Below are 13,578 nucleotides of genomic sequence, written 5' to 3'. Positions count from 1 at the left end.
AGGCCTCTAATAATCTCCAATAAGCCATAACCTACTCGTCCTACCCTTGCAACTAGTCCAGACAATGTGAAATTCATTTATTCCATTGGTTGGCGTGACCATAGAAGCCCCTGTGTTGTTAACACGCCATACGCTCCCTCCGCCGTCCATCAAGTCCGTCTTTCACTTTTCTCCAACGGTAACACATCTCTGCTCTGATTCGTTCTTTTAGCCGTCAGTCAAAACCTTGCTGCTTTTCCATTGGTTTTCTCCTGACGCTGCGTACCTGTCCCGTTGTGAGAGGCTGACGGCACTTCCTGGTTGGACCCTTGTCCCACCCCCTCATCCAGTTCCAAGGAAGGAAGGAGGAACTGCTCGAGTCGCATGTGTCACTTCCAGGCTCAATGCTGCAACACCGCGCTGCTATGTGATTCCAGGGGATCTTTGCCTTATTTCGAGCTAGATGGGACGTTCGGTTTGAAAGCTAGCAATCCCACCTGAGGTTTTGGCGCGAGAGAAAGGGGATTGCGTTGTGTTTGCTGCAAGGAAAGGAGAGATTTTTCTTTCCTGTGTGTGATACCAGATAGCTTCGCTTGCTTGTGCCTCGACAGGGTTGAATATGGCGGAGCATCACCCGGTTTCTGACAACAAACACAAGTCTTCTCTGAACTCCGGAGGGTCCTCGTACTCGGGCAATGGACGGAGCAGCACGGCCGTGGCGGAGAGAGCGAGCAGCGGGTGCAGCGGCGGCGGCGGCGGCAGCAGCGGCAGCAGCGGTGGGCCGGCGGCAGGAGGCACGCTGTCGGGCGGCCTGTCGCAGCCGGCCGGGTGGCAGTCTCTGCTGTCATTCACCATCCTCTTTCTGGCCTGGCTGGCAGGATTCAGCTCCAGGCTCTTCGCTGTCATCCGCTTTGAGAGCATCATCCACGAGTTCGACCCATGGTAAGTGCTTTGTGTGCGTAAAAGCTGCGGCGGTAACGGCAACGGTCACGTCACGCGTTAAATGGACCCGATCGGCGCGGTGGGAAGTTTGCGCCTCTTTTTTGGGGGGAAAACGAGAGCTTTGCAGCTGGCCAGATGTTCTTGCGCGGTCTGTCGTCCTCCCGCGTGTGTTCTGTGGGGCTCGTGCGTGTGTTTTGACAACGTGAAACGCGGCGATCGACTCGACGTGAGGCGCGTGTCCCGAAACGGGCAAAGTCATACTCGCCAGAAAGCCGCAGTTTACAGCCGGTAATTCACTTTTCAACCCGGTGTGAAGTGGCACAGTGCGGCCTGAGGATGGGGGAGGACGGCTGGCGAAGTGGGGTCGACAGGGACAATAGTGACGGCTTGTGGTTTGACGCGCGCGCAAAAAGGACCAAGTTCAGAGTTTGAATCCGGGTCCTTTGGCAAACTATGAGCCGTTTTTGGGGGGTTTAGTACTCATGAAATTCAATGACTTGATCCCAAGAATACATCACTACTAAATCTGCTGTCCCTTCACTGACCCCGACCTTGCACCAGTTGATGGAGCTATTGACAGGTTTTATCCATCTAAATAACACATTGTTGGGGGTGTGCTGTATGCAGAGATGCAGCAAAAAAGGCACCTGAGCCAAGCATTTCCATGTGCTTGTTTATTTGATATCAAGTTTTGTGAATGAATGTGATTTTTAAAGCCTAAATCTTCCTGAATCCTGAATGTTCCTTCTGTCTATCTATGTCCTCCTGGCTGAAAGTGTGAAAATGTTTGCAGATGACAGCAGCGGCATCAGTTAGATCTAGCTGCAAGATTGCCCTGGGTGCTTTTAAGATGTAAGATTCAAAGCAGTGTGAGAAGATGGGTCACCTTTTTTATGTTTCTACTCGGCTTTGTGGGACTTTTAAACTCTTGGCTGCAGAGAAACACTTCAGATGATGCTGTGTTTCTTCTCAAAAGTCCCCTCAAACCCAAGGATGTCCAAGCTTTGTTTGTGCTTAAAAGGCTATTGCTTTGGCCTAAGCCTGCATTGCATCAGTGAAAAATGGTTACTGTGAGACTAGCAGCAAGGATTAAGATGCCTCTATGGGTGTGAATTGTGAAACATCACTATACAGCAATTATTCACGATGACTGACGCATAACAAAACAAGTCTTTCATTTGAATGCAAAAGTAAAGAGACATAAAAAGCACTATACATTTAGTTGTACTGTTGGAAGTACATATTCAATTGAAATGACTTGTTTTGTTTTAAGAATATTCACAATTATTACAGTTTTAGCTCTTCTGATTTAGATTATGACCTGAATAATCACAATTCTAGATTAACTGAATATTGAAATCCCTAGCTGCCAGCCTCATGAGGAGATCTGAAACATGACATGGAGTCCTGCACCCATATATCGCTCATGAAAAACTATATGGAAATGGGTTTGTCCAGTTGGTACATTTATTGCCCGCGTTGCACCACCTAAGCAAATAATAGTTTCAGTTCTAAATAATTGTTATATTTATTTCCATAACCGAGCAGCCCTAGTGTAGTATACCGTTTATAAAACCCCAAAAGCAGCTTCAGTGTAAAAATGATACAGAGCCATTGCAGTGACTGATACCGATACAGACCGGAAGAAACTGCTCTTTCTTTTTATTCTATGGACTGTGCCAGACTTAAATGAGTTCTTGGTATAGAAACATTAAAGTTTTCACAGCTAAATCTATAAAGGCTTATGAGGTTTCTGGTCACGGCTGGATGACACTGCCCCCTTGTGTCCACCCGGCTGACCCTGACCCACCTTTGCTGTCATGGTGTAAAAGCAAAGCTAACGGCCGCATCTCTCCACAGATCGGTTTCCTTTTACGTGACTTCCTCTTACTCCACCACAAACTTAGTTGGGTTAGACCGTACGATGTTGTAGATGAGGACCAGTCTTAGGCAGCGGAGTTTAGGCACATTTAGTTAGTGACTCGCTGTTAGAGGTAGTTGATCATTAACAGAACTACTACAGAGTGACAACGCTTCTTACGGCACACGTTTGAGGTCTTTGTTTTAAGCTATCACTAGGTTACCTTAGTTGACTGAAAAGTTTTACTCTTGACAAGAAAAAACACCTTCTGACCCAGTAACCCAAATCTAGGAAAAATACTCTAGTCTACACTATATTCACATCACACAATCAGCATAATACACCTGTCCAATTACTATGCCATAAACCATATTCATTCATTCAAATTTTATATCAATATATATACCAAACATTCATTGTGATGAAACTGCACATTTTAGAGCAAAACGATGCCATGATTTTGCTCTAGAACCCTGCTTCAGCATTTTAGAAAGATCTTGTCCTGAAGTTACATTAAAACTAATTCACCATATCATTCCAATCATATTTGCAGCCTATAATGGCTCTGCAAGATTAATCGCAATCGCATTGAAATTGCCGTTTGTAATGGCCGCATTTAGCAAAGACTGCAATATAAGTAATATTTGATAACAAAATATCCAGGATTAATATAAAAAATGCTCTATGTTTCCTTATGCATGTGATTATTTTGTTAGTTTAGCAGTTCATATTTCAGTCTTCTCTCAAGCGTCTCTGCTCCTGCTCCCCTCATTTTAAAACATAAATCGCAAATCAAATTGCAATCGCAATGCACTATTTCCTAAATTGTATAAATATCTGCACCATGAGAGTAGCGTTAGGTCTGTCTATGCTGGGGCTGATGGGTAATTGGCTGACTTCAGAATGGAGAATGAGCTAACTGTTTTGAACATGACTAACATAATGAGTAAGAGGGGCTGGATCAGGACCAGTTGAGACGGTTACCAAGGGGTTGAAAGTTCAACCAATTTCTGGAAAAGTTCCACAGAAATGAAACATTGGAATATGCCAAGAGACAATTTAAATATGATCTTTTGGCAGATTTGTAGTCACCTTTGTCATGTTCCCCAATCGCAGACAGGCTCTTGACTGAGTTAATTATCTGCTCGAGTGGTGTCTGTGATGTATGATGTTTTCTCTGTTTCATTACTGGAATATTTGGCTTTGAACCGGTATTACACCCTTCTCCTGACAGCCTTCTCTATGATTCAGAAAAAGGATGTCAAAGCTTGATAAAGAAACCAGCTTTTTTAAGGTGAAATGTGGGGTGTAACTAAATTTAAGTTTTTACAACTGTGCCATGCATATTGATAAGGTAAGAAAAACGGTACGATTACAAAACATGATACTTTTTTGGAACTATTCCATTCAATTATTATTACAATTGCTATTTGTACCTAATAACCCAATTTCTAGATGTACGGTAATCAATTCTTAGTTTGTAGCGTCAAATCGAGTTTGCATTGATGTAACGTGGATTGAGGACAAACTGAGCGGCAATCAATGTGAGAGGTATCAATACATCAAATATGTGAATAACACCCCTAGAAAAATAAAGATTATAACATTGGCATCATTTTAAATCAAAATCAGCTATGCAGCATCCTGTAGCCGCTTGGGCACAAATGATCCACTGCTCGCTGTACACGGGCAAGACCGTCAGCATGGTCCGGGCGGCACGGCAGTTTTAAAGCCAGTGTTCCCGTTTCTTTGTTCAGTCTTTTTCATTATTGCAACTTAAGATATCCAAAATATAAAATGATAATCCATGAGTGTCATTAGTGCTGGGGAATAGGGTAAAAAATATAATTCATGTTTTTAATTTGAAAATAAAAATGTTTCTCTCCTATATTTTTTGTCCTCGTATTGATCGATCTTGATTTTTTTTATTTGGATATTTTATATTATAAATACGTCTTTCAGCATTTATTTCACGAACTTAAACAACACACATTTAAGACAAAATATAGACAAAATATTTACTGTCAGGATTGCTTTACACCAAAAAAAACAACCTATTGTTGATAGTTGATGACTATTAGACATGACTGAATTTGCATTTTCAATCCCGAAAACCAAACGGACTGTGAGCTTTTTTGATTTCTTTATGTGTGCTTTTCCAGCTAAATTGCATATCGGTTGTCTTCAACAATTAAACCGAATAAAAAAAAAAGAGTTCACCTATGTTGTTGTAAAGTAAATCCTATAGTCACAGAAGCTCGTTTAGTCAAAACATTGATTCTCTCCCTTGCTGTGTTGACTGTTCGCTGGTTAAATTTGCTATTGTTAAAGTGTACAACTATAGCTTGACCAAACGCAGTGACTGGGAGCTCTTTGTCGTTAGCTGCACTGAGCCCTCGACACTGGGGTCATGTCGGTTTGGGCTTCTGTGCTGTTCTGCAGACACACTCAGCTGAGCTCTAAAATGAGACTCTGTAGTGGACCTCACCTGAGCCACTGCCAAAGGCTTTCTGTCTCCTGTTTCATACCGCTACATCCTCTCTCCTCCTTCCTATTTGCTTCCTTCTGCCCTCTGCTTGTGTGAGGAAGAGCTAGACTGACTGTGGATCGCACTTGGGCATACTTTAACTACAACTGTGCTCAATTTGTCATATATAACTGGGGGAAATCTGCCCATTGTTTTTATAGGCACATTGAATAGAAGTTCTGATTTAAGTTGTAAAATTAGGTGTATTGTCAGCTCTTGGAAGCTAAGCAGGATTGCGCTTGGTTGATAATTGGATGGGGGACCGCTGGAGCATCAGGTGCCACAGTGGGGCGCTAGAGGAAATGTCTTCTTCTTTGGTATTGTTGTGTCTTTAGGCACGACACTTCAGGTGAAAAAGCACTGTATTAAATATAAATACTGTAGACTTTGAGGCCCGAAGAATGAAGTCTTCTTCTTCTGTGTTTTATGCCTGTTGATATCCAAGTGTTGCCACACCGCCACCCGCTGTAGTTAGACTTTAGACTTTATTCTTGTAAGTCTAAAGAATGGAAAAGAATAAAGTCTAAAGGAAAAAGTCTGGCGACAATGTAACACTTGGATGCCAACCGTCATAAAACACCGAAGAAGATTCTTTAGACTTAATTCTTCCCAAAAAATCTGATCCTTCAATGGTGAAATTTGGCACAGAGGACGTCCGCCCAACCAAATATCGGCCATAATGGATCCAAATTTGCTAAGTACGACTCGCCAGTTTTTCCAAATGTCCTACTTTTACGATCTCCCTCAAGGGCGTTGGCCTGAAAAAGCTGAAATTTGGTGAGAATTGAGTTGAGTGGAACATCCGCAAAATGTAGCTAGAATTTCAGAAATTTCCCAAATGTTTAATATGCCGCCGAATGCACATACAAAGCGTGAAATTTGAATCCGTTGTCAAACTCATTGCCCTAAGCATACTCTAGGTAAAAGAATAATGATAATTTGGCACGATAGCGCCCCTACAGAGTAAAATTAGTTCTTATATGGGGAGTAAAATTGTATGAAATTTGGCACAAAATTCCATTTTGGGGTCCCAGTCAATGAGACCCATGTCATTTGTTACAGAAGAAACCTTCCATGTTATTCCAATGGGGAAATCGCCAAATCTCTGAAATTTGAACATGCTTAGCCCAATTAGCCTAAACAGTGGGAAGGTTCTAGGATCTAATTGACCATTCATAATCAACCATAATATAAACACAATTATTCACATAGCTAATTAGGAAAATAAGAATAAACTTATAAAGCCACATTCCAAACTATTGTCTATTTTTGGACGAGATGGCTTGACTTTGAAAGGTCTCCTCTGAATTGACCCGTTCTAATTACTTTAATCTCATTGAGTCGACAGCAGTTTTCTGGCAAAGAAACTTCCTTGCTGACTTGTCTGCTGCATCTTAATGCTGTCAACAAGTTAGTCAATTACATGCAATATTAAATATTTTGGGCTAATTTGAAGTTGAAAAGTGCACTTTGTAAAAAGTAAAAGACTAAGGACTTTTTATTGCATCTTCCGCAACTTCATAATCAGCACCTTCTCATTGTAAACTTGTGCATAATTGCCAATAAATCAATCAATTTAATTGATCTAAGAATCATCAGAAATGTTTTTTCACTTTGCTTTTAAACTGTTGTCCAGCTTCCCTTGTAGGCATATATGTGACCTTGTTTTCATCAGATTGGTTTCTGAGATGATCTGGAAAACTGCGGACTTCCGCTGCCCTCTCTCTTTCTCATCCTCCTGCTTGTGCCACTGCAGCTTGTTTTACACTTTGATGCACCCTCGACACTTGCGCCAAAAGGTTAAATACTCACTTGCTCACTTGCACACGCACCCACTGCACACAATCCATATACACTGTCAACACTAGTATAACCATTTTTATTCTGATAAATGCTCCAAGAATGTATTAGAGACCACATCAACTGATTAAAAACTAAAAGGATCAGAATAACACCCCTCCCAAGCAAGTATAGATTAAACCAATACCAAATCATGATGTAGTTTAATGTTTCCTGTATTCTAAAGTAAACTTGTGCTATACTGGATTGAGCCACAGCAGTAATAGTTGTGAAAAAGGTATGCAAGCTGTTTGAGTAGAAAAGGCCCTAATGCTGTGCTAGGCCATAGTTCCTGCAGCATGTCCTGGATCAGCCCTGTGGCTTTCCCCTGTGGAACATGCCTGAAAAACCCAGGAGCAATCCCATTAACTTGTCAAAACTATTAAACCACAAAACCACCACCATCGTCTTTCACCGTAGAATTCCGTCTCCCCATTGTTATAAAGCTGAAACTCAGAAAGCTATCATCTCCTAGCATCAGTGCATCTAAACTTGCTTGATTCAACATGTTGGTGCAACTCTGTTTGGCAGTTTTTAGATTTTTTTTGTTGACCTAAATTGATGATTGAATTCTACACCAGGCCTTTTGAACATGCCCGTTTCTCCACAGAGGAAATCCCACCTCTGATAACATGTGGTGTGTCCCGATGTTCAGCTTACATAATACTAAATCTAGTCTTTCATAATGCAGCAGCCAGACGGGAGATGAGTCATTTTCAGCCGCTGTTCAAGAGAATGGTGGCACTCCACTAAACTTAACCACTTTGTCTCTTTAGTGTTGATAACTTTGTTTGTAACTGAATTGTGTTTTTCTGCACTGAAATCACTGCCACCATATCACTTTAGACAGTGCTGTCAGTGTTGCAATAAATTCAGTGGTTTATTTGGAACAAATCCGCTTATTCATTAGCGGGAGTGTAGAATTGTTTCAGGAGTATTGAGTCTTCCTGCCCTGCATTAAGTTAAAGCAGAGAAGCCTACATCCCTGGTATTGTTTTTTCCCCAAACCCACAACAAATATGCAACATATCTAACATCGGATTTCATGTACTAAAGTGCTATTCTTAGTTGCAGGTCGTTCTTGAGTGAGTACTCACTGAGACTATCACAAACTGTGTATGTGACATTATCGCCTTTCATCTACAGCAGAGATCCCCACTGAAGACGATACCTGTAGTGTCTGTAAGTGATTTTATAATATGTTGCAGTACAACACAGTGGCACGGCGACCCTGGGGCCGAATCATTATGTCTCAAAAAGCAATTATAGGACTTTACTCGATATGACAAACAGAGATGATGAAACTGGACTGCAACCACCTCTCGCAGCTTTCTGTCGGCTTGATTTATGATCTTTGAGTTTGGCCGCTTTGTTTAGTCTTTGTTTGTTTTTGTGTTCAGTTTAGTAATCTTGTTGCTAATTTGAAGATGCTGCAGTTTAAAACATGTCACAAGTTGTGGATATCCATTTTGACATTTTAACTTCGAATGACAATTATCGAAAAAAGGCATGCAAAATACAAAAGTCACTATAGATTAGTTTTCTTTTTTGTGGCCCAAAATCTTACCACTTGTTTAGCATAAGGCAGATTTAAGTCAGTCTAAAATTGTTAAATTGTGTCGCATGTAATCAATAAAACGGAAAACTGAAGCAAATCAGAACATAAATTACATATTTTATGACAGATGCAGTTGTTAGTCTTTTACAGAAGGACATGGACCTCATCATATCACAGTGAAATAGTTTTTGACTCATTTAACTCTGGTGACAATGGGCATGTCATTATAAGGGATCATTTATGCTCCCATGATGTAACATAAAGCTATGTTCTGTTAAAAAAAACTGAGGATCAGAGGAGAGAATGAGACTCCTCGTGGACAGTGGCTCGTGGACTAAACCCAGTCTATTCTGAGGCAAAAGACCCTGAAATGACAAATTTAGGGACTTTTAAAAGCTCTAGAAAAGCGTCTTTTTCTAAAAACAATGTCCAGATGACTACAATTGACAGTTTTCAAACTGGACCTTATACTGCAGTTTATTAAAGCTTTTTTTTAGATATAAGTAGAAATTATTGCCTGGAATTATTTCATAAGCAATATAAACAGCCATTCTCAATAATATAATTTGATATATTTTCAGAAACTATCTGTCAATTGTTTTTATCGGATCAATCAAATTGCTCCATCAACAGTGTCGCTTCCATAACAGTTCTTTAGCACTTTAGCACTTAATTTTGTAGCTTGTACTTGTAAAGACAGAAGAAACAGACTAGACAATGACAACAGACTTAAAACACCACAGTAAAGTGCAACAGTATTTATAAAGTATTCTCCAGCAACCACGCAGCACCCTGCCCAAGACAAATATCCTCCTGAGGACAAAGGTCTATTCTATTCTTTTCTTCCTGGTCAACACTGGTCATGTAGCTTTGAGATGTTTTTTTTTTTTAAACTGAAAACTCAACTCAACTTGACTAATTATAAAGTCGTCCGAACACTAATTGTAACAGATTGATTTCTTACTCTACTCTATATTACATCTCTTTTTATTTTGTCCAAAAGACGCTTGGGGCAGTTTGGTGTTTAGCTCTGTGTAGTTTACTTTCCACATCCTGTCCTCCTTAATTGCTTTCCACCCCTTTGGCTCTTGACTTTCCTTCACCTTGTACCTCCCCAATTGATTGACAGTGATTGGAGGAAAGTTTGCTTGGTTAAAACGATTTCCTGGATATTAATGAATGTTGTATGATCTCCTTCTACATGCTGTATCAATCTCGGATATCCAGAACCAGACCTTTTGTGATCAGTATACTCCAATATTTGTATGTTAAGCCCGATATTTGATTCTTATAGGCCTATTGGAAAAATACTCCGAAAACCTAATAGTATGATCAAACCACTCCGTGACGGTGAGCTTGCAGCCATGATTCTTTCTCCACAGTTTTCCCGTGAAATGTTTCCTGTGGAGTTGTCCAAGGTTTTTCACCTGCAGTATCTGACCTCGGAGGGGCCGTATCGAGAGGTAGAAGCAGTAGCTGTTACACTTCATGGTTTATAGCGGTCTTGTTTACCACCCACTCTCCCTCTTTTGTGCAGCGTACCCCTCTGTCAGCTCTTAATTGGCCTCTCTTTAAGCTGCCTGTGTGTGTGAAGGTGAGGCGGTCCGACCTTCCTCTTTGGAAAAATCCCCGCTCCAGCTCCAAGACCTGTTGAGAGCGTCTTTGACTTTTCAGTGTCGAGAACTGTGCTTCGTGTTTAAAACTCATCACAGAGCTGTTTGTATCTAATGGGATATCTCATTCATAAATCTCAATACATAAGGGTGATTAATACATATTTAGATCACTCTACGATTTTAATTCTGGATGTAGTTTCAATAGTTTTGTGTATTGTGATCTTTTATAACAGTATATTGATTTCACTCTCAGACATGGACTTACAAGGCTGCCAGACCATAATCACTTAAATTCTGATAATGTGCTTGAATGAATATTTGACCAGCTTTATCTTAAATTATTTAGATTTTGTGTCTTTTTAGACCGCTACAATAACATCCACAAACAGCAATTTTGAGATCTATTTGGCTCATTTGGAAATCGGCGTCATTTCTGTTAGTGTTAACCGCTTGGTCCAATAACCGATATTAGGCTGATATTTTCTATATGTCGTTTGGTCATTTTGAACTACGAAAATGAAAGATTTCACTGTTGTTTGGTCACAGTCTTAATAATTGTGAATAATTTTAAAATCATGATGTTTTTTCTCACAATAATCGTAACACTAAAATGTGATATTGTTTCATCCATAATCGTGGACTTGAAGGACCACATCAGTTTTAACAGAGGGTTTCATAAGGTCTTAAATGACACCACTGCAAAAACTTACAGATCATCTACCGCAAGATAAATGTGATGACGATGTAAAGTGTGATTGGTGCGTCTGATCGGCCCATTTTGGATCACATGGTTTTTGCCGTGATTGGCGTCTGATTGCTCGGAACACTTCTACTAAATAAAACAGGAAGTTCACAGAAGGGCAAAGTGTTAAGGCTAATTTTACTCAATTGACTTTGCATAATGAAACTTAATAAAGATGTGAATGTATGTGTAAGCATTAATACAGATAATATTACCTTATTACACATAGATCATTAATTGGACAAGAGCATAATAATGACCAATTTAGGAGTAACTTAAGATTTATTTTGCGTTGGTAAGACATACTAATTAACGATACAGAAATGAAGCCTCTGCATGGATTTCTGCCTATTGCATTTCTTTGCCTCAGATCTGTACATTCATGAATATATTCCTGGAATAGCCATCTAATTAAAGCCAAGTTTGCTAAATTAAGTTAAATCTGATAAAATAATGCTTATTTTTTAGATTTAAAGAGCAGGAGGAGGCCAATCAACGCCTCCAACAGCAACTTCAGGAAGAAAGGGAGAAGGAAATTGAGAAAATGAAAGAGCAGAAGGCGGCCAAAATGCAGACAAGATCAAGTTGGTCCTCTTCCACCAAAAAGTCCAAGTTGAGATGGTGGACAAAGGCTCTCGGACCAGATTCAGTTGGAAAGGTCTGAATTTGAGATACTTCAACAGCTTCGCAACAAACTTCAAGAGGAAAACGAGAGACTACATTTGACCAGTGTTATTCAGGAGCTGCAGAACAATAACAACGTCCATACTACCAATCCTGGTAGCAACGGTTGTGAAGAGGAAAGGGTTAACCGGTCTGCCAGTGCAAGCAAACCGACCGAGCCAAATGTACAGAAAAAGAAAAAGAGGCTAATGCCGTAATTCGAGAGGCTTCTGCGGCTCCTTGATGAGTTTCATGTTGATTCACCAAGGCACTTCAACAGGAGATTAATACAAATAATGCATACCATTTGTCCTTTAAGTGATATAATTCACCTGGATCAGCCCTGTCCAAGCAACTCTTCTGTTCTTTATGAATATGAATAGAACAACCTCCAAATATTCCATCCATATTGTGTGTATCCAGGTGCTCCATGACGCACAAGTTCATAAAGTCATCTATGGAAGAAACTTCCAAAACAAGGAAGAATTCAATAGATTTAGTGATTTGGGGTAATACTGATTCTTTGGTAAACTTGTTAGTTATCTGATTAACTGTTAATATGTTACATACCAGACACGGCGGTTCATTGTCTGTGCGTCATGTAGCTGAAGGTGTTACATTAGCATACGTACATCTATTCACCATCTGTTATTATTTTAAATTGCATTTCAAGATTGAATGTATTTTCTTGGTCTTTCCCCCCAAAATGCAACGATTTACTAGCAGTCTTAACTATAAAATATATTTAATAAAATATGAAATCTCCTCCTTCGGTGTTTTATGGCGGCTGGAGTGTTTGCGAAGTCTGTCACAAGATCCCATTTGCTTTGTAATGAGAGCATTGAATTGGCAAGAATTATATTGATTCAACAAGAGTTCAATGTTGATCTTGGATAGTTATCAGTTAGCATTTTTGCATTTTCGAATATCTCTGAGTTGGTAACCCAGTTGGTAAAATACCACAACTGAATCCATCCATTTTCTTCTTCCTATCTGGAGACAGGCTGCTGGAGCCGCAATCCCCGCCTTCCTTCACTCCAGACCCTTCCTCCAGCTCCTCCGGGGGATCCCGAGGTGTTCTCAGGCCATAGAGAGACATAGTTCCTCCAGAGTGTCAAAACTAGTTTTAGCCTGAATCCATTTTGTAATGGGTCAGTAATGTTGCACTCTTTTGGAAGTTGAGGATATCTCGGCTGCAAGAAAAAATATATAATTATCTACTGTATGAGATGGGGCTTTACACAAAGTTGTCTCTTTGTCCGGCATATTTACATTAAGTTTAATTATTACACAGAATCCTTCATACAGTAAAGACTTTGCCTGGGTATGTTCTCATTTGATTATAATTTCCCTACTGCCTTCCTCCATCATAAATAACTCATATTTCTGAGCGACCAATCATACACCAGCTTTACATGTTCCATTTGCTTCGGTTGCGCTTTGTCTATTAAACCAGTGTCATGTGTAATCATTTCAGACCATTTTCATATCTGTTCATATGAGCTGGGTAAGTGGCCTGCTGCGTGTTGGCATAGAGAGCATTTCTTTTCTGGTTCATTGGGTGAATAAGCATATGAGGCCTGCCTCTGGGCCTCTGTTACAGCGCTCCCACTGTTTCCACCTCTTATCTGTCTCACTGTCACGTTTTCATTGTTTGCTTTTGTTGCAGGAACATAAATTGCAAATGCATTTGGCTATTTAAATTGTATACAAATTTCTAAATGATCTGAAAGCAGGATACCCAAATGTCCAGGGAAAAATTACATAAAATACATGTTTGTCATTCAGGTACTGGCTTTTTTGTTAAAGTAATTATTTAGAATTATGAAGAAAACTGATTATTAAGTTAAT

At 40.1% G+C, this 13,578-nt stretch overlaps 1 protein-coding gene across 1 annotated transcript in view; it reads left to right on the top strand.

Moving 5' to 3' along the window:
- The first annotated feature begins 341 nt into the window (after positions 1-341).
- stt3b (STT3 oligosaccharyltransferase complex catalytic subunit B) overlaps positions 342-13,578 on the top strand; it is a 54,576-nt gene continuing 41,339 nt past the window's right edge. The window contains exon 1 of the mRNA XM_072461674.1: positions 342-921. Coding sequence (XP_072317775.1) covers positions 599-921 — 323 coding nt within the window. The 5' untranslated portion in view covers positions 342-598. The remainder of the gene's footprint in view (positions 922-13,578) is intronic.

Source organism: Eucyclogobius newberryi, unplaced genomic scaffold (assembly GCF_026437365.1).
Source record: "Eucyclogobius newberryi isolate DKJ021-1_F unplaced genomic scaffold, fEucNew1.0.hap1 SCAF_3, whole genome shotgun sequence".
Classification (NCBI taxonomy): domain Eukaryota; kingdom Metazoa; phylum Chordata; class Actinopteri; order Gobiiformes; family Gobiidae; genus Eucyclogobius; species Eucyclogobius newberryi.
The sequence above is the reverse complement of the archived record's forward strand: the minus strand, read 5'-3'. Positions and strand labels throughout refer to the sequence as shown.